The sequence below is a fragment of the Seriola dumerili genome, unplaced genomic scaffold, assembly GCF_002260705.1.
Source record: "Seriola dumerili isolate Sdu_G_001 unplaced genomic scaffold, Sdu_1.0 BDQW01000088.1, whole genome shotgun sequence".
Taxonomy (NCBI): Eukaryota; Metazoa; Chordata; class Actinopteri; order Carangiformes; family Carangidae; genus Seriola; species Seriola dumerili.
This window is the reverse complement of record NW_019174343.1, coordinates 8,238,178-8,264,843: the sequence shown is the minus strand read 5'-3', so window position 1 is coordinate 8,264,843 and position 26,666 is coordinate 8,238,178. Positions and strand designations below refer to the sequence as shown.

General features: G+C 41.4%; 3 protein-coding genes across 3 annotated transcripts; 2 read left to right on the top strand and 1 right to left on the bottom strand.

The window, feature by feature from the left end:
- Positions 1-2,147: 2,147 nt before the first annotated feature.
- On the top strand, positions 2,148-15,119 carry LOC111221830 (dysbindin-like). The gene is made up of 4 exons (XM_022745405.1): positions 2,148-2,403; positions 13,623-13,775; positions 13,862-14,005; positions 14,088-15,119. The coding sequence occupies exons 1-4, from the start codon at positions 2,361-2,363 to the stop codon at positions 14,345-14,347; spliced, it is 600 nt and encodes a 199-aa protein (XP_022601126.1). The 5' UTR covers positions 2,148-2,360; the 3' UTR covers positions 14,348-15,119.
- A 359-nt stretch (positions 15,120-15,478) lies between these two features.
- On the top strand, positions 15,479-20,826 carry LOC111221592 (cadherin-like protein 26). The gene is made up of 12 exons (XM_022745045.1): positions 15,479-15,553; positions 16,168-16,290; positions 16,616-16,765; positions 17,262-17,403; positions 17,506-17,669; positions 18,147-18,278; positions 19,154-19,336; positions 19,542-19,840; positions 19,935-20,077; positions 20,184-20,408; positions 20,493-20,677; positions 20,815-20,826. The coding sequence occupies exons 1-12, from the start codon at positions 15,479-15,481 to the stop codon at positions 20,824-20,826; spliced, it is 1,833 nt and encodes a 610-aa protein (XP_022600766.1).
- A 1,961-nt stretch (positions 20,827-22,787) lies between these two features.
- LOC111221922 (protein LSM14 homolog B-like) lies at positions 22,788-24,738 on the bottom strand. The gene is made up of 8 exons (XM_022745516.1): positions 24,612-24,738; positions 24,306-24,469; positions 24,068-24,197; positions 23,793-23,984; positions 23,607-23,684; positions 23,275-23,415; positions 23,042-23,171; positions 22,788-22,944 (listed from the first exon to the last, which is right to left on the bottom strand). The coding sequence occupies exons 1-8, from the start codon at positions 24,736-24,738 to the stop codon at positions 22,788-22,790; spliced, it is 1,119 nt and encodes a 372-aa protein (XP_022601237.1).
- Positions 24,739-26,666: the final 1,928 nt, after the last annotated feature.

The window sequence follows — 26,666 nt, the reverse complement described above, 5'->3', positions numbered from 1 at the left end:
TCTCTGTTGTTGGGTGTATAATTAGAAATGAGACTGCTGTGCAACTCCTCAGCTGATGGTAGGCGTACGACTGCCTGATGGCTTTGGCGTTTTGCCCGGTGTAGTGAGGGCGGGAAACGCTTGCTTTAGACTGGCCTGGACACACTCATACAAGATAAAAGGGATTGCAAATCAGAAATCTTGCTATCACATCTGCAGTCTGATAGCAAACAGCCCTCACTTATCACTAATTCTTCCTGCTTTTCTCACCTCAGGAGCAGATGTGAATAATGTTTCATCCCGACTCAGCGAGACACCAAACAGAATGATTGCTTTGAAATGGCTAGTAATTGCTTTGGACCAAAGAGCTCAAAGGTCAACATTAAGGACTAAAGTCAATCCTCTGCAGAAAAAGGAAGCCTTTAATAGTTGTGCAGACATCATAAACAGTTTCCGTCACCCATGCCCCACTGCCTGCTTTGCTCTCTATATGTTTTCCTCACTTTTCCTTTTTTCTTTTTGCTTGCTTGCCTATCTCTTTCATTTCAATTTAAAATGCAAGAAAGATGACTTAGCTTTTGCACAGCAGCCCGTGTCCCAGCTATTGATTTTTGCAGGGCTTCATCAGGTGAACCCCCAGTCATGAGAAAGCCCACACATAATTTAGTTTGAGGTGAAGAGGATTTCTCACTTTGAGTCACTTCATACTTCCTCTGCCCACACACTCTCTCTCTCCCTCTCTGTTTTCTCTCTGTCATTTTTTTTGCACTTTCTGAACACACACGCACACACACATGCTGGAGAAAGTTCATGGTACGGTGAGTGTTTGCCACGACTAGCACATTTCATCTAAACCACCACAACCACTGACATTTACAAAGAGTGTGTTTTTATTGATACAAATCGCCAATCACTCCTACCACTTCCCAACTGCTACATTACAGCCTGTTTTTGCAGTTTCACTTTGTAGTTTGGCACAGATGCCAACTGTGACTTTCAGTTGCAAAAGTTTCCGTGCTTATTCTATGCATTTGCAGACATAACAACATAAATGTTTGTTGTCAATTTATTGTATGTGAAGAACTTTGTACCACGGTTTGCAAAAAGTGCTCTATTGAAATGAAGATAATTCATATCATATTCTAAAGGAATATAATATGATCAAGGTTATTGTGCATAATCAAAAAGTTAGTTTAGTTTGTGCACACTCATAAATTTCTTCCCTGCAACTGAAGCAAGCCGCTGTTTAAAAGCCTCTCTCAAATGCAGATGCAGTGTTTTGGAAAGAGTCAATGATGTAATGCTGTTTTGTGAAGCCGCTGCATGCAAATATTGTGTAACCAGCAAGTCCAGCTTAGAGGAAGTGGAACTGATGTCTGTTCTCCACTAGATGGTGTCCAGGATACGCAGATTCTCAGATACTCCAGGTTCCCAAACAGTGTAAGTACTCCACTCACCATTCAAAGAAATATGATTTATACATATATATATATATATATATTTTTTTTTTTAACCAAAGTGTGCAACAGTTTTAATCAATACTTTTAAAAAAGATTATTTAAGTTTTGATCAGAGTTCTGTCTTTTCACCAAAACTAAAGGCAAGGAAATGTATTTTTTTAGCAGCTAGTTGAACATTGTGTTTAGATATTATGAGAATGTTATAAAGTAGATTGATATTATTTAGGTCTATGGATTCAAAATATAAAATTGTTGTGTGGGGAACAAAATGTTCTTTGTGGAGAGGAGACCTGAAAAAGCTTTTAAATTGTTCAGAAAAATCAGTGTTATTATAATGATAATAATAATAATTATTAAACATTATTAAACATCAGACATAATAATGACAATACAATTATAAAACAGATATTGTGTCTCTGAAATGTAACATTTTTTGACAACATTGACCCTGAAGGTTAGAGAGATGGTTTAAAAAAAGGGAGAGAGGGAACAAGAAACAGAAAGGGAGGAGGTGAGGGGAAAGAGGGGGTGTAAGAAGACAAAAATAACAAAGGCATGAGTCTGTCTCTCCTTGGTATTTTCCACTCTGTTACATAAAATCCGTCCTTCCCTATTCTCAATCCCTTCCTCGCTCTCTCCCGCAGCTCCTCCCTCCTCCCTGTCATTGGTCAGCTGGTCGGCTCCACAAAGCCACAAACTTGTTCTCGCCTCATCCAAGTGGCTCAGAGTCCACCGAGGGGAGAGAGGGCAGCGGGGAAGGAGAGCAGCAGCAGGGCAGCAGTCGGCATCAGTCACTTTGGAGCAGTGTCCAGTGAGAAGAAAGGGGGGTGGGAGATGAACGGCAGCCTCTCTGCTGAACTCTCACAGGGCTGACCGACCATCACACACTGATTTATTATATTCCCACGATCCTCCAGCAACATGAGCTCCTCATCATCCAACCTGCACAACAAACGCCTACCCTGTGAGTAATGCCTTAAACTTTAATCTCATAGATAAGGAGGTTATGTTGAGATGTGAACACAAGTTTGCTCCAGTGACACAGTTTTCATTTTCAGATGTGGAGCAGAACATTAGAGAGGAGGAAATTCTTCTCCATATTTGGTTGTCAGAAGTAGAGTTCACACACACACACACACACACTGAACATCTAAGGCAGAAAACACAAGTTACAGTGAAAGCTTGTGTGTGTGCAATTTTATTTTGGCAGCATGTAGCACCTTGTCACGTGTCAGAAATACTTTCCAGGATGAAAATCAGTGTCAATGTTCTATTAAAGGTGTCATATTAATGTAAAGTGAGAGAAGAAAAAACACAACTTAACGCTTTTCTGACCCTGTCTAATTTATTTACTGCTCCATCAGTCTGAGGCATAAGCTGTGTGTGTATATATGTGTGTGTGTGAGAGAGACATAATGTGAAAGCATTATGGTGTGACAGCTCAGCCAGTGTGTTAAATAGCTGCCGTTGTGTTGATGTTGCCTGAAGTGACTGGTCCAAGTGCTATGCCAGCCAAAAATCAGACAGGAATGTTGAATCATCACCCTGAGTAATGTTCACTAATACCAAGTGAATAGGTCACACTCTCTGTGCACAGGAACAGGGCTGGCTTCCCACACACACACACTCACACACACACACACACACACACACACACACACTGAGGCAGGCTTGGATTGGGGCCACCGCACAGCTCCAGACAAAGATCTCTTATTTCTAATGGGATTGTGCCTGCAGATCTCATCAGAGTCGACTGACTGCAGTGAGGTCTGCAGCTTGTTCCATGCAGACACACAAACCCAGATAGGACCTGAAATTGAATTAGTCCCGGTGAGATCAGTGTGTGATTTCATGAGGCTAAAAAGGATCAGGGTTGAGAGTCCAGAGAAGACGCCTCCCACCTGTTGCTTGGCTCCCCCCGGCCTCGTTGCCCCCGTAGACCATTCTGTCACGTTTCGGTTCTTGTGGGAATGTGCCTGAGAGAGAGAGAGGGGCATCGGTGTGCTGTGGAGTGAAGGACTGACCAGCTGTTGAAAGCGTGTTACAGTCAGCATGCTATTGGGTGTAAAAGAAATTGTTTCTATTCTCCATGTATTCTTAGCTCAGTCCCCTTGGACATGACCCACATAAGACTGAGGAGGTAGATGCTGTTTAATGAGCAAATTAGAGGGGTAAGAATCCATATCATGAACTGCCTGTATCTTTAATTAATGACACTCTGAGGGTATGTATCTGCTATCTAATCACTGGAGCTTAATATTTGAGATAGAATGGATACAAGTGGGACCAAACTGAACGCCCCGAAGAAGGTTTAAGCCAGAACATGTGGGTGTTTTCTACCTCCTCTACCTCCATCTCTTCAGAATACATGAGTTTGACAGTCACACTCTCATTCTCCTGATTTGCTTCTCTCGAGGGCCCATGCAGGGCCATATTGAAGACACTGAGGTTGTGTCATACTAGCGGCTCTGTGAAGCTATAGAAAGCCACACCAGTGCTTTGAGCTAAATGCTAACATCAGAATGATAACGTGGTAACCATTACAATGCTAATGTCAAAGAAAATATAGGATGAGATCAATCAGCTGTACAGGCTGTTTAACATTGATGAAGATGGGATTGTGCTTCTCTGAAGATGTCATTCAAGTTGTTCATACGGAGATACTGTTTGCTAAAGTGCAGCCTGGAGAAACCTTTCACCTTTACTGTTGCAGCCACTACTGCATATGTCATTTGCTACTGATTGGCTTGGCAAGCAAAAATAAAACAACCCACCTGTCCAAAACAAAATCCAAGAGAACATAAACTCAACGTCAGACTGAATAATGAGATAAAAATCAACTGGCAATTCAGACTGATTATCAGGTGGAGCAAATGCTGAACTGATTCAGTCAAATGAAAATGTAACTTTTTAGTCACAACCTCAGTATTTCTGCATTTCTGGCTGCGGCCCTGGACATGTGAAGTTAAACTTTCCACTGGTTTGTTGGACCAGACTGACTTGAGTTGGGTTGAACCAGGCATGATTTCACTCTCAAATAGTCACGTTTGGGTCATACAGCTTTGTGTTCAGAGATGTGGCTGATAAATACTGTCTAATATACTATAAAAAATGCTGCACCTGTTGTGGGTTTTAGTGTCAGGGGACAAAACACTGATGGCTACAGTTCTTTCTCAACAAAGCCACTGACGTTAGCCATGATCAAAATGCAAATTTTAAATTGTTAATACTTTGTTAGCTCTTTCAGAGATAACAGGAATACTAACAGGATCATTGCTTCCTGTTGTGAGGAAAGCTCACATGGTGCAAATACATACATCATTCCATTACAAACAATGCCTTGTGGCATGTCAGCACTTTAAGTTAATTATATGCGTGTGCTTGTGTGTGATTATACTAAACAGCCTTGCGTGGATGGCTGAATAAGGTTCACATCAATTCAATAATCTAAGCAGTGCAGCCCCGGGGGACACAGACCGGCTCCTCTCATTAGTTCTCTAACAAATCCATCTAGCTGAATCCTCTGTGTATAGACAGAGCTAACGCCTCCAGGCATACACTGACTGTTCAGGGCCCTACACAGGAGGACAGCAGCAATTCATCATGTGAACACTATTCCCAAATGTGTAAAACATGTAACACGAATTCAATTATTTATACTTGGGAGTTTGTTGGCGCTGATATCGCTGGGAGGAAACGGATACCTCTGACAATCAAAGAAAAAAAGGTGATAAGTTAAAGCTTACAGAGGATCAAATGACTAAGAACCAATACGGAACAGGTCACTCATAGTGCTCTGTGGTGTTGCATGGAAGTAAACTAGTTGTTGGTCTGACAAAACAGACAGTATGAGTATGTTAACTTGGAAATTGTGACATTGCATTTTGCTTTTTTTTCTGACATTTTTGGGACTAGTAATTACTTGTAATAATAATCATCAGAGATGAAAAAATTAACACTAATGTTGCTCTGTGTCTGCTAGATGTACCATGTTCATCTTAACAACTTATAATATTATGTGATAATGATAATACATCTTTAGATACATCTAAATAAAGTTTATTTGTTTAGCACCCTTCAATCACAGAGGCAATTCAACACTGGTGTTTTCGGTTTTGCCTGATTGAGTTGAAGACTTGTTCATTGGTTGATGAGGTTTAGTGACCAGCTTCAACCTGAGCAGGTCTAATTAGCCAATAAATGAAAACAGCTGTGTGGCTGTGGGAGGCCATTTAGAAGGCAGGAGGAAAGTGACCTCTAATGAAGTAGAATAAAATAGAAAATAACCAAATATACAGAAGAAATGAAGTTATGTGGCATTACAGTGCAGTATTAAGAGAAAATAATCACATTTAAAAGCAAAATGAAATGAAAGCCATTGTTAGAATTATAGTTATGCATAAAAAGACAAAATAGATGTGTAATACGGCTCAAAGTGACTGTGTTTAGTTTAACCAAACATTCCTACAGTTCTCCCAGCTGAGGAGAAGATAACTTTAAACCTCCCTCACAAATACTGGGAGAGGCAGGGCAGCGTTTCCAGGAAGAACAAGGAGCGGTGTGAATTTTGAAGTGGCTGCAATGAGAGACATCATCTCATGCGAAGATTTAATGGGGAAAGAACAGTTTCCCTCTCTCTCTCTCTTTCACTCAGACACAGAGAGCGAACCTTAACCGTGACCACTAGACACGGGATATTCTCGGTCAGCCTTCACTGGATAATTCAGTGTTTTTGAGTGTGATTAGAGATTTAATTATCAGATTTTCAAAAATGTGAGGGGATTTTCTGAGCTTAACTATGATGCTCTGTCCTCTGTCAGTCTGTTGACAACCACTCAAGATGCTCTTTGCTTTTAACAAGCACAACGAATCAGCGCTGTATTAGGCTGTATTACCACTGAGCCAGTAATTCTATAGCTCTGGCAGAGATCTTGGCTTTATTGGCTGTTGTATACGGTTAATAACCTTATTCTACCGTTCATAAATGGTCATTCTCGATAAGAGGATTTGTAAATGTCGGTAGATTGTCAGCTGGTGAAGCCTATTGTGTTGATCAGAACTCATGACAGTCTGCTTGTGGGCTTATGGAGGGTAGTAGGACATGACACTGACCTACAAACAGTCCCATTGTTAGATATCCATTGTAATCCAGGCAGGAGGGAAGGAAAGAGAGGGTTAACACTGATGTCATTGTTGCTCTGACAAACTGCGCTGATGGTGCTGGACACTGCTTTGTCCCAGTGAAAACAGCCAGATCTAATATGCAAACGAAAGCAACACATGCATGCACTGAAACATAGACCAGATAGACACACACACAAACATACATCAACAGCTGCCATAAATAATTCACTGTCCTTGCAACTGGAGCCCGATAAATGGCAGCTTTTGGAAAGGAAAAAGGGAGTGAGAGAAACCAAAAATAAAAGTGTGAGACAGAGCAACTGCATAGTCTACGGAGATGTTATTGTCCAAGCGTGGCTACCTGCCTGTTCCACTTCAGTTCAAGAGATTTTCTGTTTTGAAGAATGACAAATGGATACAAGCAGGGAATGCAATGGTTTTTAAACTGCAGCCACTGAAAACAGAAAGCTATAAAACAGCAGGAGTGACTTTACAGAGATCTTCAGGATGTGCCGACCAGGATGTGTTGAAGCACTGGATGACTTAAACATCATCTTTTTTTAATGTTGGAGATAAATTTGCGCTGCACTTCATGGCTGCATCTCTGCTCGAGCACTTAGAGCGGGATAACTCTTCTACCTGTAGCCACCCAGTCACTCCAGCCTTCTTCATGACCGCTGACACACCATTAATTACTGAGACAGTCTTAGACACTGATCCACTAATGACCTGCTGTGGACTGTTAACAGTCTGCTGCTGCTGCTGCTGAGGTCAATGTTGTGCTGGAAGGTACGGAAGAGACTTCTAGTAAAAATAACAAGACATCCTCTTTAACTAATGAGCTTGTGCAGAATTCCCTCTCTCTGTCCTCTCCTCATGTTGACTCACTTTTGGCTAACCTCTCTCCCATCATTCTGTAGATTTTTTAAGACATCCTCCTCCTCATGTTTGGCCTTCCTGCAAATGTTCCTGTCCTCCCTGACCTTTCCTCCCTTTCTCTTCTTGCTGCTTTTCTGTGTTTAACCACCCGCTCCCCACCCCCATCCCTCACTTGTCGCAGTTGGGAACCTGTCCATGTGAAATAAAATCTCTCTCCTCTGACAAACCAAAGTGTCTGGCTGGAAAGGGCAGCCGACCTCAGCCCAAACAAGTGTTACCTCAGAGATTCAGGTCTGTCCCGGCATGTAGGAGCCACCTCGCCAGCAGGTGATCATACGTCCTGTATTTAATATAACCAAGAGTGTGTTTGAGAGACAGAGAGAGGAGAGCTAGAGTGGTATTGAAGTATGAGGGGGACAAAAAAATGACCTGTACATCAATCAATCGATAAATAAATACATAAATAAATATATAACAATATAAGTATATCAAATAAATGAATAAATTAATTAATTAATTGGGAATTAATTGGGAAATATGTAGTAAATGTGTTACAGTACTAGAAAAAAAAGAAATAGAAATACATAAATAAATAATGGAAATAATGTAAAATAATGTACGAATGTAATGAGGACACTCATTAGTTTTATGTCCTGATTAATTACAAACATCAGTTTATTTGTGCACTTAATTATTTATTTCTGTATTCATTTTAGCCTTTGTAAATCACTTCAATCATTTCTGTAATTATCTCAGTGTTTGTTTATTTTTCAGTATTTATTTATGATTGAACAACTCGTTATTTGTCCTCCATACTGAAGGTCTTGTTTACACAGGGAACAGGGAAAAAGTAATGACATTTTATTTTTCTCAAACCCCTCTCACGACAGTGCCTGATGCTTTCTTGGCAGTCTGCTATTTAAAACTAAATAGCTGTGGCAACACATGGAAGCATGTACCACCGCCAGCGCCATTTAAACAGGGATGACCTCATCCATTTGTGCAAGGAAACCACTTCTCAGAAAAAAAAAGGCTCAGCTCGGATGAATGAAATCAAACTGAGAGTCTGGCAAACTGTTCTATAAGCAAAGAGGAGAAGGAAGCGATGGTTCCCACTGGGGTTTCTGTTTAACGACTGTTTACGGAGGGGTTCTTGACCATGCTGCTCTGACAACCAAAAACAACTGGATCATGCGGAGAAGCAGTTTTCTTTGCTCTGTGCTGCCCTGACCTTCCCTCTCCCCTGTCACAGGGGAATCTGCCTGTGAGCTCACATTTTCATTTAGCACAGTGATGGGCTAATGGCAGCCTGCAGATGACACCAAGCCCTGCTATCCCTTCATTTAGCCTCCAGATCAATGTGTTGCCTCTGCTGTTTGTGCGGTTGATGCTTCTAAACCAGCGTTTCAGGGTCCTGTCCTTGAAAATGTGACAGTTGAGAGAGGCACATGACATGCAGAACATACACAGACACAGAGTAAATATGCTCAGTTTAGAGAAAGAACTATAGTCAAATAGAAGACAGTAGAGCATTGACTGATCAATGTATCATCATGTGATGATGTTGTCATATATCTGCTGGCAGCTGTGCGTGTGTCATCTGAGAAGTCTCTAAATTAGCTCCATGTAACAGGTTAAAGGCTGAGTTTAGGTGTATGCTCCCTCTGCTACATCCCAAAAAGATTTCCTGTAACTGTGTCTAAGGAGTGCAGGCCAGTCCTGTTCCCTTACATCTTTCCTTTTGTCCAGTTGTGAATGGGCCCTTTCTCTCTCTGCCCCCTGAGCGGAGGATCTGGGTTTGTCTTTATGTGGGGAGGCAGAGTGGCACGCAGACGCATCCGGCCCGCTCTGTCTGTCTCTATCTTTCTGTCTGTTCCAGTCATTCTGCATATCCAGCTGGTCCTGAGTCTTGATCTATGACCTTTTCTCCCAGAGCTCTCAGAGGAAGGAGAAAGAAAGAAAGAAAGAAAGAAAGAAAGAAAGAAAGAAAGAAAGAAAGAAAGAAAGAAAGAAAAGAGACTGAGGACTAAGAGAGTTACAGAAAGTGTAGAAAGAGTGACAAAGACAAAATGAAAGACAGAAAAACACAAAGGACATAGAAAAATGAGACAATGAAAGACAGAAATAGGAGGGACAAAAAATACAGAAAAAGAAAGAGAGACAGAACTATTGAGTGAGACAAAAAAATTGAGTGAGACAGAAAATTAAGAGAAAGGGATAGAGACAAAAAAACATAAAGACGTGGAGAAATAAAGGACAAAAGAGAGAACAGCAGGTCAAGCTCATGCCTGCAGGTTGTTTATCTCTCCATCCTCTCTCCTGAGCAGCCACACACCCTCCAAACATCTTGTGGCATGAAACTAAAGACCCTGGGCTGTGGTCAGGCTGTAGCAGACTGGACATGTGAGCTCATCAGCAGTGGACACTGTGGTCGTGCTTTTCTTGTGACCGAGGATTTTCCCGTGTGAGTGGTTGCACTACACAGAGGTCACCGGGGTCGTCCGCAGCTAGGGAAGCGGTATTGATGAAGTTGATTCAATGGAAAAAAGAACTGAATAGGGAAGAAAAATCAATGTGAGGATATGCATCTGTAGCTAACCTTTAGCTCTCCACGGGCCTCGGCCTTTAAGTAGCAACAATCAATGATGTGATCAATCAGAACGCAGGGATAAGCAATTTGCTTAAACCTGTCGCCTGTAATGAAAAGCATCATTTTCATGGAGGGATGCAGCACAAATACACAATTTAACAACTGCCTACTCTCCTTTTGTAAGAAAGTGCAGTGTTTTGTCGGACATGATGCCCTCAGCTAGACATATTAAACAAGGACCTCTTTTCATTCAAACACATGTCAAACAGGCAGCTCCTGATTGTGACTGACATCTTGCTTTGTCAGCGCTGCTCCCTTTCCTTCCTTAAGACTATAAGACGATTGTGTATCAGTGCAATGAGCAGTGCATCACGGGCTCACAACCTCGGACATCTACACAAAGACAGTAACGACACAAAGAGAAAATGCCATGGAGACGACAGACAACATGTAACAGTACTGTGCCACTGCAACTAGGAAAGAGCAGTTGTACTCAGTCACTGACTGCACAGTCAAACTCCTTCACTGCATAATCACTAATCACATCACCTGCAAAAGGCTTATAGTGACACCTGCTTTCTGTCTCTGGTAAAGACCAGTGATGTAGATGGTATAAGCTTTCAGATGTGACATCCAATCAATTAAAAGCTCAAACATTTGAACCCAACACTGCCTGTAGATGTTTGTGTTTTCAGTCTATGGGGAATCCTGTCTATGTCCCCATCTACACCCACATACTGTATGCCTGTAGGTGCTGTTAGCCGCTCCAGCCCTGGGGTTTGAGTTGTCCTCTTCCTCACTTCCGTCCAAAGTTGTCTGTCTGATCCCAGAGCCAGTGAGGTCCCTGTGCCCAGGAGGCAGGCTGTCAAACAGGACAGAGCAGAGCTGCAGTGACAGGCTCGTGTCCTGCCGTCACCACAGACATGTCCCCAGGCGGGACTCAGGGGAAGGACTGCGCTGATGCAGCACTATGAAGAAGGCAACCTGTTGATGCTTTTAGCCAACATCCACATTATTTTCGACTTACAGTGATGATAGTCTTTTCCCGACTGCAGCAGTTATAAATTTAGTTCATTATGAGAGACTGTGCCAACGGGAATCTCTTCTTTTTTGTCAGAGACAAAAGAGAATCCCTGGAATCCTTTCTTTTCCTGGTATTGTAAACTTCCTGAGCTGGATGTCTTTCTATTCTCCCTCTTACCCAGAGGTGTATTTATAGACCTGCTGTGACTGCTGCTCTCAACACAGGCCAGATAATCTTCACATTGTTCCCAGTTTAGACATGGCTTGAAAGCTTCATCCAATTAGCTCAATTCCTGCCTGCAGGTTGCAGTAGCTCCTCAAAACTCAAACAAAAACATTGCTCTAATGACTGAGCAACATATGGCTACGGAGGAAATGCAGAGTGAGACAGTGACTCACAGTCAACTTTGCTCAAATATAAAAGGTATCTTTTTCTATCAACTGAATTTGCAGCAGTAGTTCCCTTTCTTGCTGAGCATTGGATAAGATGTTTACCACTCTCCATAGGTGTAGATTTGTTGTGTTGTGATTTCAGTCAGCAGCGGTGCAGCATCTCCTCCTCCTGTCCATTGGCTCCATGTGCAGGTTGATAACCATGGAGGGGCCAGAGGGGAAAAGGAGGAGGAAGTCCAATATTAGGACTTTTTTCTCTCAAAAAAGTCTCACAGCCGAGTACATTATGAAACATTAGGTAATGTTTTTCAAGTTTCCTTTGTTTGCTAGTGTGCAAAATATACTTAAACTAGTGTCACCTGCCCATAAAAGCTTGCTAGCTAGCTAAGATATCAGCAGACAAGCTGACAGACAGCAATGTTAGCTGTGCAGTAGCTGTCCAAAGACAGTCAAAAGGGGGTCAGCCCTATGTTCCCACATTTCTAAGAATGTTTTGAAAATTAGGCCCTATTTTCCCACAGTCTTATATGTTCCCATAAGCCCATGTCCACACTAACCCGGGTAATATTTATCTGGTTAGACCTTCCGTCCACATTAGAACGGTGATTTCGTAACTCAAAACGATGCTTTACAAAAATGATCGCTGAGGTGAGATAAATGTGAAGACGCCATGGAACGTGGATGCAAAGCGTTCTGAAAACGATTAGTGTGGATGGAGATCGTTTTCATTGTGAATGTGCATTTTTATATTTACCCAGGTTAATGTGGACAAGGCCTAAGATTTTTCTCAAAAGGAAACCCTATGGTCCCATATTTCTTAACATAGGGCTGTGGGAACATAGACACGCTCCCGTCAAAAGAATGGCAGCCTGTGGTTTGTTGACAGCGTGGGACATTTGAATTTGAGAACCTAACTGCATGATAATTTATTGTACTTTCAATTGTCACCTGATGAATTAATTTCGTATTTTCCTTTACATAAGTAAAGACATTTCGGCCATAAATTGATGCAGATAAGCCTCAAACAATTGACCAGAATGCAGTAAATGAAGTGTTTGATGCTCCAATTTCCACGGAGAGAAACCCCAGACCTCCCGCTCAATGTGCCCCCCAGTGTCTGAACTAAACCCACACCCATGCTCCTCTCATATGTATCTGTAAGATGAATATGAAGCTACAGCCAGGGCACAGGTTAATTGACTGCCCCCGTTTCCAGGCTTTGTGCTAAGCTAAGCTAACACTCGACAAGAAAGCATATTGGTGTCTGAACTCAAAAATACTGAATGCCCTTTAACTCAGTTGCTTCCTTTGTATCTAAAATTCTTCTATAAGTTTTTTCTTTATGTTCACAGATAATGTCTGGACTGCAAAGAGATCAGTCATTGCTCCTTCAGTCTAATTTCATAGTCGGCAGTCATAGTCGCTGTCAGTATTTACTGAGACCAGCATTTTCCCCTCTCCTCGTTCCTCCTGCAGTCACACTCTGCTGCAGCTCACCCCTCCACTCACACATTGGACTTGCACTCAGCGATATTACAATGATGCTGATGGGGGGAAAAAGAGATCGCACGGTTTCTCAGAACAAGATTAACTTAGTGAAGGACCTGAGCTGGGGTCGGGACTGATTTAGACAACCAACATGCTGGTACAGTGCGGATGTTTGATTAGATGGTTTAATTTGTTTAATTAGTATTCTGATAAAATCAGCATCTGTGTGTCAGTGGAATGAATCATATCCACATGTATAAAAGTTCAGTGGGAAAATGAAAACATATGCCATTGTTTAAAGTTTAAATATCAATAATACCTATTTAAATTGTGAGGTATGTGATTAACTTTTAAGCCTCCCTCCTATGTTTTGTTTCAATATTCTCAGCACAGTCCAGAAAAGAAGAATCCACCTCCTTTCACATGTCTCTCATAGCTCAAGTTCTCCCCATTCTAACTCCCAACCTTTGACTCCTGTGACTGTATCTCAAACTACAATATGTCTCACATCACAAGGTGATCTTACTGACTTGCACACCAACCTCCAGAGTAGAGAAAGTAGTCTGTGTTGTGTTTGAATTGACTCCAGCCTTACATGATCTCTGGCCTCCAGACTCCAGGTATCAGGTGTAAACACTTTACCTGAGCTGGCATCTGATGTCCTGTCCTCCTGTTGTGTTTGCCAGCGGAGACCGAGCGAGGCCAGAGGCTCCCAGATGCGGATGCAGCGCAGCAGCTCAAGCTGAGAGAGAGGCAGCGTTTCTTCGAGGAGGTCTTCCAGCATGATGTGGACGTCTACCTGTCCTCAGCACACCTTTGTATCAGAGACTACAAGAGACGTGAGTTGGACTGGGGCCATTTCTGTGAACACATGCACATTCACATAAAGATGCAGACAATTTCTTATCCTCCTCTCTTCTGGCAGCCCCCATTGGCAGCATCTCGTCTATGGAGGTGAATGTGGACTTGCTGGACCAGATGGAGCTGATTGATATCTCTGACCAGGAGGCTTTGGATGTCTTCTTCAGCTCTGGAGGAGAAGAGGGAGTGCTGACCTCCTCGCTGCCAGGTATGGAAGCCGGAAGCACAGAGATTTAAATGATTTAACAGCCAAATTGCATCCCTGACAATGTTTTTCATCTGACTCACAGTTCAAGGAAACAACAACAACGAAGAAGTCATTAGTAACGGACTCTTTCGAAACGTCCTCGAGGGTCTTGACGCCAAGTCCCGCATGTCCTCCACATCCTCAAACTCCTCCTCCGACAGCCAGACCACCAATGCCAACGGGGGAGACACACCGATAGTCGGGTCAGACGATGAAGAAACACACACCAGCACAGTTAAGAGGAGAGCTGCGCCTCCAGAGATAGAGAAGCTGAAAACTCAGACTCCATCATCGTCTTCCTAGGACGCAGCCCCCTGCAATACATCAACACCTGCAGCACCATAGCTGACACCTCGGCCCGGGGGGCAAAGAGTGGCCTTTGTGATGCCAGGCTGTCAGCTACGACTGTCTTCCACATTCTTGTCTCCTGGCTCTTATCACTGTTTTAAACTTTCCTTTGATTTATGAGTTGTGGGTTGGGTTCTGTGTGTTTTAGAGGTGGGGACCATGAACTGTAAAAAGGCGTATGGAGATTTCCTATTAATCCTCACCTGTTTCATTCCTGTTTTGGCATGTTTGAAGGACGAGATTTGTTCCTCTATTACTGACCTCACAGGATTTGTAGTTGATGAATGATGAATTTTGTACAGTATTAACATATCCAGGGCTGTAAAGCAATGACAGGAATAAAAAATTGTAATAATTGGATGAAGTATGACTTCGGGTAAATTTTGTTGAAGATTTCTAAAACTCAAATATGCTGTTTTTGAAAGCTACACACTGTCCTGGCAATGCAACGTCTCAGTTTTCTAGCTCAAATTCTAAATGAATCTCTAGTAAGTTTTTTGTTTTAACAATAAAGGAAAAATGTTTCCTTGTGTTCCTAAGAGTTAATGAAACAGTTCCTGGTTATTTCAAGCTTTCTTGTTGAGTGTGATGAAGTGCTTAGCGACTTCCAGACAGCATGAAAAAAAATGATGCTTCCTGGGAAGCTTGGAGACACAACCAGAACTTGCAGGGCAGCCTCATAAAAAACTTTAAAAGTACTTCATGTTAGAAGAGTGGTGAAACCTCTTCATGTGTGTTCGAATCACAGGAATCAAATGTAGAAAAAGTGGAAAGATTGTATCTACTTACAGGATCAGTGCTTTTGAAAGATTGATGATTGATGACAAATAGTGCACACTGGACATCGGTAAGTGTAAAGCAATGTATTCAAAGCAAACATTGTTCAATTCTTGAGAAAATCTCATGAGCAAACAGTGACATGCTCGAAGGTTATAGATGTAGTTTGATTAAGCACACCCATCCAGACACATACACATACACACACACACACACACACACACGCACACGCACATGGACACGATTACTATGTCCATGTGAGTGGGTGTGTAAAGCAGAGAGGGCAGGATCTTGTCTTCCTTTGCTCAAATGTCACAGAGGCCAGTCGTCATACACTCGGAGCTGGATGTACTGGAGAGCATCATGATCTGCTTCTTCCTCCTGGTATGTAACAACATTGACTTTTCCTCTTTCCGCAGTCACTTCAACTTTATATATGTCAATTTCTGACTAAATCCAGGGTTACTTAAAGAGGGTGTTGTGGCGAGAAGTGGTGGATCAAAAAAGGAATCAGACATGGAAATATGACACAATATTACCTTAAATGATGTCACAAGATTGCAAGGTTTTGATTGTTATTATAAACAAACTTTTGTGTATTTTTTCCGCTCTCTAAGTTTAAGGACATATTGTGCAGTTGATGTTTCTGTATAGATTGTTGTCTTCACACGGCACATAAATAAGTCAGAAATCAATTGGTGTAAAACTGACCTCTTTGATGCATACAGGAAATAAAAGGAAATATTCTGTATGGTCATTACAGAAGGTGCAAAGTACGATGTGATACTGTTGTTTCTGAAACAATCCCCATGTGTACACTTCACAGAAAACTGGTTCACCAACTGAGGACAATAAGTCAAGTTAATTCCCAAGTGAACTGACGACATAAATCATGAGCCCCTGCCTTTCGCCTCAAACAAATAGTCCTACTTTACATACTTGAACTCTCCTTGTATACACTGTGAACTTCAGCTGTCTTATGACTGTTCGTCTTTCAGGTTTATTATTTGTCAAGTGCAGCATGCTCAGAGCTGCTGAGTCGTCACAGAAGGACTTGGATAATTGACTCCTTCACAATCGAGGAGGGGCATCCAGGACCCTTCCCGTATGAGCTGGGCACGGTGAGAAAACCACCAAGCAAAGAATCTGGTCCGACTTTGCATCAATAAGTAAATTGTTTGACCAGAAAACTCAAACACCAACTTGATAAATCTATTAATTATAATGAATATAGACAATCTAAAACAATCAATTCTTTCACTAGCTGTTTTTATCTGTCTGCAATGAGCTTTATTTTGACACCTGCAATACTTTTCTTCAATTTTCATCACTTTGATCCACGTGTAGCCTATATCATGAGTTTTTAATCATGAAAATTTATAAATGATGAATCCAAGTCTGAGACTCCTAAAAACTGACTGTGAAGTGTCTGATGCTGGGTTCTAGATCAGTATTGAGCGGGACCATCGAGTATACTTTGATCTCTATGGGGAAGGAGTGGATGAGGATCCAAAGGGAGTCCTCTCCATTGATAAAGAGTCTGGAATCTTGTCTATCCACAGGCCTGTGGACTATGAGGAGAAGAGGTTGCTAAAGGTTAGACTCAACACATACTCCATACACAGTTCGAAGTCTGTCATGTAGTTGTTGGACTTCATGAGTTTGCACAACAAACACATTGGAAAGTGCTCGTCCTCAGTCCTCTAAATAACTGATTCAATCAAATGATTTCAATTATGTCTGCAGCTCCTTCACAGTAAAAGTCGGGACTCTAACCGAATCAAGGCACGATGCAAAGATATAATGCATGTTGGATGTGTGGAATATTGTTGCTATTGCCATCTTGAGTTAAAAAAGAAAATAGTGAAGAAACACACACCAAAGAAACAGAAAATGCAGCAAACACCGCCAGGTCATTTTCTGAGTCTATAATTGGAGTTAATATGGGAAGGAGACCCAGTGGAGCTGTACAATATATTTTATTTTAATGTTGTTTATCACCATTTCATATCACAATTACAATGTCCAACAATTTAATTACATTTTGTCTTTATATTGTGACTAACCTTGAGTCATATCTTCCAATTCACAGCTGAGCTTTGAGGCCAGAAAGGCAGATTTATCTATTGAAACTAAATTAGGAATTGAGATTTCTATACTAGACATCAACGACAACCCACCGCGCTTTCAGATGGATCTGTATGAAATCAGAATTGATGAGGAAAACACACAAGGTAAGGAATATGCTGTAGTAAATACACATCTTCTTTTTTACAATAATTTTCTCACAAAGTGCGCTCCTTTCTTATTTCTTTATTATTCTCCAATCTCCAAAGGCTCCAATCTCCTGACTGTGGTGGCCTATGACAGAGACGAGGCAGGGACACCAAACTCCACATTCCACTATGAAATCAAATCTGTGTCTCCAAACACTCCAGACACTGAATTCTTCATTAATGAGTTTGGAACAATTTCCTTTAAAGGATGTTTGGATCATGAGGCAAGAGCTTTTTTTGATACTGCATGTCAGGAAAATCCACACTGTAAATGTAATGACAGCAGCATTTCCTGTTCTGTTAGTTCTTCACATGACAGAGAATATAACACATGACATGTGGTATTTATGCAAATATGTACAGCATACTTTAGTCTAATTATATGTGAATTAAGATTACTAAGGGAGTTGCAGGGTGAGTCTAGAGATTTTTTAAAAGTAATTTAATTTAGTATGTATATTTGTCTCACCGACACTGGATTTGTTGCTAATTACATGATATTTAATAGATTTATTTATAATAAATAGGAGTACCAGTAATAAATAAAACTCACTTTATGGATTTTGTGCAAAATGATCCAGCTACTTTGCAATGAAGATACACAAGAAACAAAAGCAATATGACTGGCTCAGTAACCTGTTCTGTATATAGAAAGGCCTATATTGATCTGATCTAATAATATGTCGACTGATTACATCAAGGTGGCTGAAATGTTCACAATACTGGTGGAGGCCAAAGACCATGGGGAAATAGTCAGCCTGTCAAGTTCAACCACTGTCATCATTCATGTGCAGGACGGCAACAACCACCTCCCAATCATCAGCGGACAAACGGTAGGCATGGCCAGGTTAACCTCCCAGCATGCCCCGGGGCCCCTGTTGACCCCCACCACATTACACATGGTGGTTTCTCCACATCTGAAATGATAATCTGATAAATCAGTTAGTCAACTGATATTACTATTAAACTTATTGGTAACAATTCATCACAAAAATGCCCAAAATATCAACTGTTTCCAGCTTTTCAAATGTGAATATTGGCTGGTATTTCTAGTTTTGATTATAAGTTTTGATTATAGTAAAGGCGACTTCTTACATTTTTACTGTTGAAAGATGTTTGAATATTTTAATAAGTTGTTTTTAACTATTTTCTGACATTTCATATAGTGAATATTTGATTTTTAAAGGAAATAGCCATACAATAGATAATACTGCATTAACTGAGGTTTTCTATCTGTTGATTAACAGACAGAAAAGTAAAGCAATTTTTTTGAAACACAACTTTACAACAATATAGCAAAATATAAACTAAAACAGTTATGGTCTTAAAACTAGATGTGGACACAGGGTCCCTCTACAAGACCAGGGCCACATGATGGAGGACCAGACGTAGCTGATGTCATACTGTAGTGGTGCAAATTTCTAACAAAGTTGTGATCATCATACACAATATACAGTATGTTATTGTTGTGTTATTTTCTACACTATGTCAGTGTTTTTCCCGGTAAGTTCACACATTTATTCCGCTATATTAGCTCTATGAGTGAATAAACAACAGTATAATCAGCTCAAAGTAATCGTAGGTGGAAAATCTATGATTGTTAACACAGTTAACACAGTGTGCAGTACATGCTTGATGTGAGCAGTAGAAAGTACCAACAGATTTCACATTTTGTCCTTGACCTCTGCACGTTCAATTCAAACACCAGGGCACCGGCAGAGTGAAGGAGGACGAGACTGGGTCTTCTCCTCTGCGGCTGCATGCGACCGACAAAGACACCCTGAATAGCCCAGCGTGGAGAGCCAGGTTCACCATACAGGGTGACGAGGGGGAGCACTTTAAGGTTGAAACAGACTCAGATACCAACGATGGAATCCTGACAGTAGTAAAAGTAAGTGCTGTTTGGCTGCATGCTTCACATTACAATGACACCCACCTGTAGTCTGACATGTAATTACTACATGTTTACTACATGCATCTGCTCAACTTGAAGTTCATGTTTTTAAATGTCTCTGCCTTAATTGAATTAGAAAATATTTTATGGTAATACATATATGATAAATTAACAACTAAATATAACTGCTGTGTAATTTCAGCCTTTAGACTTTGAGGAGGGAGTGCAGAGGGAACTGTCCATCTCTGTTGAAAATGAGGCGCCATATTTCTTCTGCAAAGTGAAGGAGAGGACGTCCTCAGGCCTCTGGACAGTAGGGACCAGTAAAGTGGCTGAACCTCACTCTGTGAAAGTCATCATCACAGTAGAGGACATCAATGACCCCCCAGTGTTCAGTGTGACTGTCAAAGAGGCCATGCTGGAGGAGAACGCACCCATTGGAACCTGGGTAGAGAGAGTGACTGCGGTTGATCCTGACTCCAGTCACGCAAAAGATTTTGTGTAAGTGGGAAGTTTATTTTGACATATATGATTTATTTTGACATTTTATCTTGGATCTTCTCCCAAGTGGCCTCTTCATTGTATCCGTCCACAGGTACAAGATAGGAAGTGATCCTGCTGGCTGGGTGGCAGTCGACCCCCACGCAGGCGACATCACAACAGTCAAAACACCGGACAGAGAATCTCCTCATGTTGTTAATGGCGTCTACACCATCTTACTGCATGCGGTGGATAATGGTAAGAGTCAGAGAACTGCAGATCGCAAAGACAAAAGCCGATTATATCATCCTCTCATGACTGAGTAAATGTTTCACTCATTTCTCCACTGCAAAAAATTGGACAGGGAATCCACCTCAAACAGGCACAGCTACACTGCAAATCCATGTGACTGACCAGAATGACAACGTGCCGCAGCCAACAGTTCAACACATGGATGTGTGTGTGTCCGACAGCCCCACTACCACCAACATCACAGCCTTTGACCTGGATGAAAATCCCTTCGGAGGGCCTTTCACATTTGAGCTGCTGGGAGATGTCAAAGGAAAATGGAAACTGAATCCCTCATATGGTAGAGAAACCTACGCAGTGTAGTTAAATATCATAGCAAACATTAATAAAGGAAAAATTGTGAAATTGTGATTATCTCTCACAGGTTACACAGCTGGTCTGGTGAAGGAACCCGGTGTGTATGCCGGACCACACACAATTGATATGAAGATCTCTGACCTGCAGGGGGAGTATGGCGTTTACAACCTCAGTGTGACCGTGTGTGACTGCTCTGCAATGGCCAACTGCCGAACCCACCGAGAGGGCGCCACGAGAGCTACCTCTGGTGCTGTAGGCGTGGTGTTTGCCTCTCTGTTCTTACTCCTGTGTAAGAAGCTGCATCACTGGCTTTTGTTAGAATCACTGCATGTTCCAATTCTGACAACTCACTGCATGTTCAATTTTTGTCATCTCTATCTCATTGACAGTTCTGCTGCTGATGGCTGTCACCATCTCCTGCAAAAAACAGTTCACCGCGGTGCAGACGGATTCATCTGGAGAAACCCTCCTCATATCAAACACTGAGAAACCAGGAACAGACTGCAAGGTCACTGCTCAGAAACCTTTACAAACCACTGACATGTTTTCATACAAACATTACTATCAGTTTTATTTTATTTTTCTAAGGTGCCTGACGGTGTCCTGGCAGTGTCCACTGACAAGAAGCACCCTGATCCATCTCACTGGCAAACTATGCATGATGGGATGCAACGCACAATCTTTTCAAATGAGGTGGGTACAATGGAATTAATATGGACAAATGGTCACTGGTTAAAATGTAAAGATCGAGGTAGATCTGTGTCACATTGCTCTGATTTTTTTGTGGAATAGCATGTTGGTCTCCTACAAGTTTTCTCAAATGTAATTTGATGAAAACCTTGTCTGTAAAAATGTCAGACTGCTGGTATAGGAGTGTGTGAATTTGTTGTACTTTAACTCAGCTGCCCATCTCAGTAGCTCCTGTCATTCTGTTCAACAGGATGTGGAGCAACACTTAAGAGGAGGAGGGGGTTACAGAAGAGAAAATCAGTCCTACCAATTCACTGACTGTAACCAAGTAAATGTACACCACTGAAGGCAAATGATATCAGTCACAACTGTACATTCAAATATTTACTTTAATATTGACGCCGCTCCTGCTTTCCTCAAATCTTAGACAAGCTGGTGTTCTTCTATGACCAGTGACTTCCAACACACACACCAGGTAGCGTGACAGTTGTTTGGTTTGTGCTTATTTTGTCTTTGAGGCAGTTGCTGCTGAAGAAACTTAATCTTTGTGAACTTTTTGTTGTGTACAGTTTGAGGACATGAGCACAATGAATTTCCTCAACAAAAGGAACTCCACCTATGCGTCAGATGTGACTCTTCTCACTCTGCTTCATCGGGTTGGTAGTGCACATACAGTTTTCTGTATACTTATAAAAGCAGTGCTGTGACTTGTCTACTCGTAAACACGTGCGTGAGCCCGTCGCAGTAAAATAAGCACTGCATTTAGTTTGACTTTGATATTTTCCATCGTCTGCAGAGGCTCTCCTCCCTCCAGAAGACAGAGGATGAGCTGCTGGACTATGAGCCTCACCTGTACGCAGAGGAGGGGGACTCGGATCACCTCTCAGAGCTGGAGAGCATCACCGTTCCTGATGAGGATTCACTCCAGAAAACACTAGAATACTTGGGCCCCAAATTCAGGCAACTGGCTTCCATTTGCAAGCCACCACATATACAAAACTGAACACATGCCCTTTAGCCAGTCTGTTTTTTTTGTGAGCTGGGTTTTTAGGTTGTTGTTATGTTTGTTATAATAATCTCTGGGTGCAACATGTTAAATAGTTTCTCTTCTCAATGAGAATTTATAGAACCAGAGGAAAATCAGTGTGTTTATCACATTATTTAATAGCAACTGTTACGTTTCCCCAGTTTTCATTTTACAAAAGAAAAAAAAAAAGAAAAAAAAAAAAAAAAAAAAAAAAAAAAAAAGAAAGTACAGCTGTCTGTCAACTTTAAGACAGTCCTCCAAGACAAATTTGCAGTTACATTTGTACAGTCAAGTAGGCTAGAAATATTTAATACATTTCAGACAGTTAACAAAAAGGGAAAAAAAAAAGAAAAAAAAAAAAATGCATGCTTGCTGGCCTGTTCAAGTGACACTTTCCACATTGCATGCTTCCAAACTACCAATGAATATATTTGCTTTTAGTGCACAGCTGCTGGATTAAAAATAAATTGCTCTCCCATTTCATATAAGGGTCCAAAATCGATTTGGGATAATGGGAAAAATTTTTTGCTTCATGTGCTTCAAAACATGGGAAAATAGGGAGGAACCTTTTTAAATTAGTAGAAAACTACAATATTCATTATTTACAGAAAATGGTAACAAAAAGACAAACGGAAAGAAAAGCCTTCAAACCCTCCCACTACCAACTTTTGGGAGGGGTCGCTGCTCAGCGGTGCTCTGCCCTCTGTGTCCCCGGCCTCTGAATCCTCGGCCTCTCAGGAAGCGACCAGGCACTCCAAATGTTTCCATGTTCAACTTTTTCTCCTCTGCCCACGTGGTTCTCCTGAGGACACAAACACACAATAAAAAGCATATATATTGCAGAGCATGGGACTCTCCTGAGGTTAGACAAAAAGGAATAGGAAAGATTACATAATCACCTGGGCTTAAGGTCCGATGAGATGTTGTCAAAGAAGCATTTGGCTTTGTCATAGTACTTATCACCGACAGTTTCCTCCTCCTCCTCCATACCCTGACTCTCTGGCGCCTCTGCAGAATCCACTTTTTCAACTGCAGCATTTCACAAAAGAAAAGAACACATACATATATGTACGTCTAAAAACTGTTTTATATATTGTGCCCACTGAAACTGAGGGGACCGATATAAACATACCTACAACCTCCTTTGTAAGGTCATCTTTAAACTGAGCGTTTGCAGTTTCAAAATCAAAATCTGACTCAAACTGCAAAGTTGTAGCCTTTGAGTTTTTCACGAGAAGTTGGCCTCTGCTTCGGTTCCTGGACCTGCGACCGCCTGCACGTGACCAGCGGTAAAAGAACAGTTCAGCCAAATCTGTTTAGAACATGTTCAACCCTAACCCTAAGATATTTACTTTTTTAATCCGTTTCTTGCAGACAACATTCCGACAAACAGTCAAGACAAAACAAATATTGCTTTTCTGTCACTAACAAATAGCTTATAATGTGCATTTTTCATTTTGATACCTTGTTTTTGCCTTTGCTTCTGGTTCTCAGTACTCTGACTTTGAATCTTGACTGCAGTTGGCTGAGATGACGCCCGATCTAAACCTGAATTAATTATATGTTGAAGATGTTTCTTATTTCAGTTTAAAAAGGAATGCAAGAAATTAAAGCCTATGAATGTTAAGAGCCACTGTGAAGTCTGCTTACTGGTGGGTACATTCTCCTTCTGAAACTGGGAACCATCCCGGCCCGAGCGCTGGGTCGGGCGGACAGGCTGTCTGCTCTGCGGCTGGGTTGATGTCTTTCCCCTTCTCTGGGCAGCACCGGCCAGTGGCATGGTCTGGACAGCCTGCTCGACCATGGGGGCCCTTCTGGCTGGGATGCCATGAAGTCCTGGTACTGAGAGCAAAGGAACAAACATGGTGGAGCTGGATATATCGTCACCGACATGTCTGATGTGTCCAAGATGTCATTTACTGTACCTAGGCCCAGTGCTGCATTGTACTGCTGGTTGAGTAGAGAGCTAGCTGCCAGCTGGTTGTAGGTGGGCATCATGTCCCTGTATGGACTCCATCGTGGGTGATATGCAGCAGAGGAGCTGCCAATGGATGACTGAAAATCGCAACAATCAGGACAAAACAAGTTTGAGAGTAATATGACATTTTGTTTTATGCCACAGTGGAAATTACAAAGTCAGACACATCTCCCTGAGCCACACACCTGCACAATAGCAGGGTCACGAGGCAGACCATGGTGTGGTTTTGGTGGTTCTGACACAGTGATATCCTTGATGTCACTTCCTCTGAAAATTATGTATTCATAAATTTCATCTTTTGGTGGCACTGGTCTATCAGTGTGTCGGTCCTCTGTCCCATAGGATTTAACTGTAATGAAGATAATTGAAAAGTGAGGTTTAGTTTAATCTTCAGCATTCTTAATTGACAACTTAATGTATAAGAATTAGTTTGATAAAGAGAAAGAAAAAAAACACAAGTGTGTTCAACATCTTGCAAATGATCAACTTACCTTTGGCTAAAGCAACCGTGGACCTGTCTGTGTCGACAGAGGACAATATTCCCTCATAACGAATCTGTGCCTTGGAAATCAAACTTATTTTACTGCCGATGTAAGGGGTTCCTGATCCTCCACTCATGCCTGCGGTGAACCTCGTCAAACGGAGAAGTAGCAGCTAAATCACAGAGTATTAAACCGCAGCAAACATTTCATCACGTCTTATCAGCAATGTACACAATCAGCCACCACCTGTGCGCTTTATAACGTTGGCAATGACGCTCCTAGTGGCTGCTGGGTCACCTGCGTGGAAAGTACGGTGAGCTTCTTTAGCCAGCCGGCGTACACCTGCTGGAGCCAAATAGTCTGTGGAGTCTGTAGCCTAGGTAACATCAGACACAGACAGGAACTGGCGCTCTGTGGTGGCAAACTACCCTCCTGTTTAGGCTAGTTGTCCCACTTAACCTTAATGCAAAATGAATAGAGAAATGTAACGTTTATTGAGAAAATGGAAAATAAACCATTATAAGCCTATATTGTGCTACATATACACATATAGGCTACATAGAGATGGAGATAATATTCTAATTGCTGATACATTACTGAACAAAAGTTTTAGGACACCTAAGCTTTTCCATTTGTTATTTAAATTTACACAATTCAGTGTCTCAGTGTTTTCTGAAATTGAAGCATAGATCAAATAAGCAGGTGGAGATTTAAAAACAAGGAGTCATGGAATCTACTTGCTAAACTACATTTTTGACTAATTCAGCAGCTGAGTACACTTATGATTCTACAATGCATCAAATATTGTTCAGAAAGTTTGTTGCAACACTGTTCAAGTCAAGTGAAATCAATTTTTATTTATATAGCGCCAAATCACAACAGAAGTTCTAACAAGGCACCTTTAGAGCAGGTCTAGACCGTACTCTTTATAATACATTGTCGTTGAGGTTCCCATGAATGTGCTGCACTTGTCGTTTGTCTTGCTTTCACCTTCTGTCCAGTTCATGCCAAACCAGCTCCATGGTTTAAGTCTGGAGTTTAAGTCTGCTAGTCTCTCATCGTATATGTTTTGTATGTTTTGGCTCATTATCTTGACCAACCTGCCTGTCTTTCTTTTCTCACCATTTTGTGTGATAGCAATATACAGCACTACTTCCTGCAGTACAGTCTTGTCCTAATACATTAGAGGTGTAGTAACACACTTTGACAATGCAACCTTTGCACAGACAGAGGGTTTGTAAGTCATCAGCAGATGTTTGGGACACCTGTAGGAATTATTTGCATTAACGTCCAAGGCTTCATTCACTTCCATTGCCGCATAAAAAACTATGAGTTAACCAATTACTTGAGCCCTGAAAAAGGCCTGTTTTCTATGAAATTTATATGGTTTTGTTGTTGTTTTTTGTTTACCTACAACTTACCTTTGCACTATTAAAGGTTTTTCAATGGACTTGAACTGCTAAAATTTCAATAATAGCTAGAAAAATTTGATTGCTCTCAGACTCAGACTCAGACTTAGGCTTTCATTGACTGGTTTGCACCTGTAGCCTATACTGCAGGTCAAGGATTCGCACAGGTAGGTAGGTAGGTTACTTTATTTATATCTGTAGGTAAATTTGGTTTGCAGTAAAAGAGTAATCAATCTTACACATACACATTTAACAGACAGTGCAGACAACTCCACATGCACAGGGTAAATAAAGATACATAAACAAAAAAATAAATTAAAACATTGCATCTATGCAGTGTCACTACAACTCATGAGTGATGGCTGCTGGAACAGAGCTCTCTTTAAACCGTTTTGTTCTGCACTTTGGGACTGTGAACCTTTTTCCAGAAGGAAGAAGTTAACTGGACCATTTAACAATTTGGTTGAGAAAATTCCTGCTCTTTAAAGACAGATTTCCAAACCATGACGCCACAGAAAAAGATAAAAATCGATTCAACAAAACCACAGTAGAATAAGATCATCATGGTCTTGTCAATATGGAAATACGACTCAGACACCTCAGACACAGCAAACGCTGACACAGCTGTTACCTTCAGCCTCATCAGGAAGTTAGT

Excerpts from the sequence above, each read along its gene's own strand:
- LOC111221830 (XM_022745405.1), top strand. The coding sequence starts at position 2,361 with ATGAGCTCCTCATCATCCAACCTGCACAACAAACGCCTACCCT. Across the intron at positions 2,404-13,622 it reads GCACAACAAACGCCTACCCT|CGGAGACCGAGCGAGGCCAG; the intron begins GTGAGTAATGCC and ends TGTGTTTGCCAG. Across the intron at positions 14,006-14,087 it reads GCTGACCTCCTCGCTGCCAG|TTCAAGGAAACAACAACAAC; the intron begins GTATGGAAGCCG and ends TCTGACTCACAG.
- LOC111221592 (XM_022745045.1), top strand. The coding sequence starts at position 15,479 with ATGTCACAGAGGCCAGTCGTCATACACTCGGAGCTGGATGTACTGGAG. Across the intron at positions 16,291-16,615 it reads TCCCGTATGAGCTGGGCACG|ATCAGTATTGAGCGGGACCA; the intron begins GTGAGAAAACCA and ends GCTGGGTTCTAG. Across the intron at positions 17,404-17,505 it reads TGATGAGGAAAACACACAAG|GCTCCAATCTCCTGACTGTG; the intron begins GTAAGGAATATG and ends CAATCTCCAAAG.
- LOC111221922 (XM_022745516.1), bottom strand. The coding sequence starts at position 24,738 with ATGAGTGGAGGATCAGGAACCCCTTACATCGGCAGTAAAATAAGTTTG. Across the intron at positions 23,985-24,067 it reads CAATGCAGCACTGGGCCTAG|TACCAGGACTTCATGGCATC; the intron begins GTACAGTAAATG and ends CTTTGCTCTCAG. Across the intron at positions 23,172-23,274 it reads CCTTACAAAGGAGGTTGTAG|TTGAAAAAGTGGATTCTGCA; the intron begins GTATGTTTATAT and ends GAAATGCTGCAG.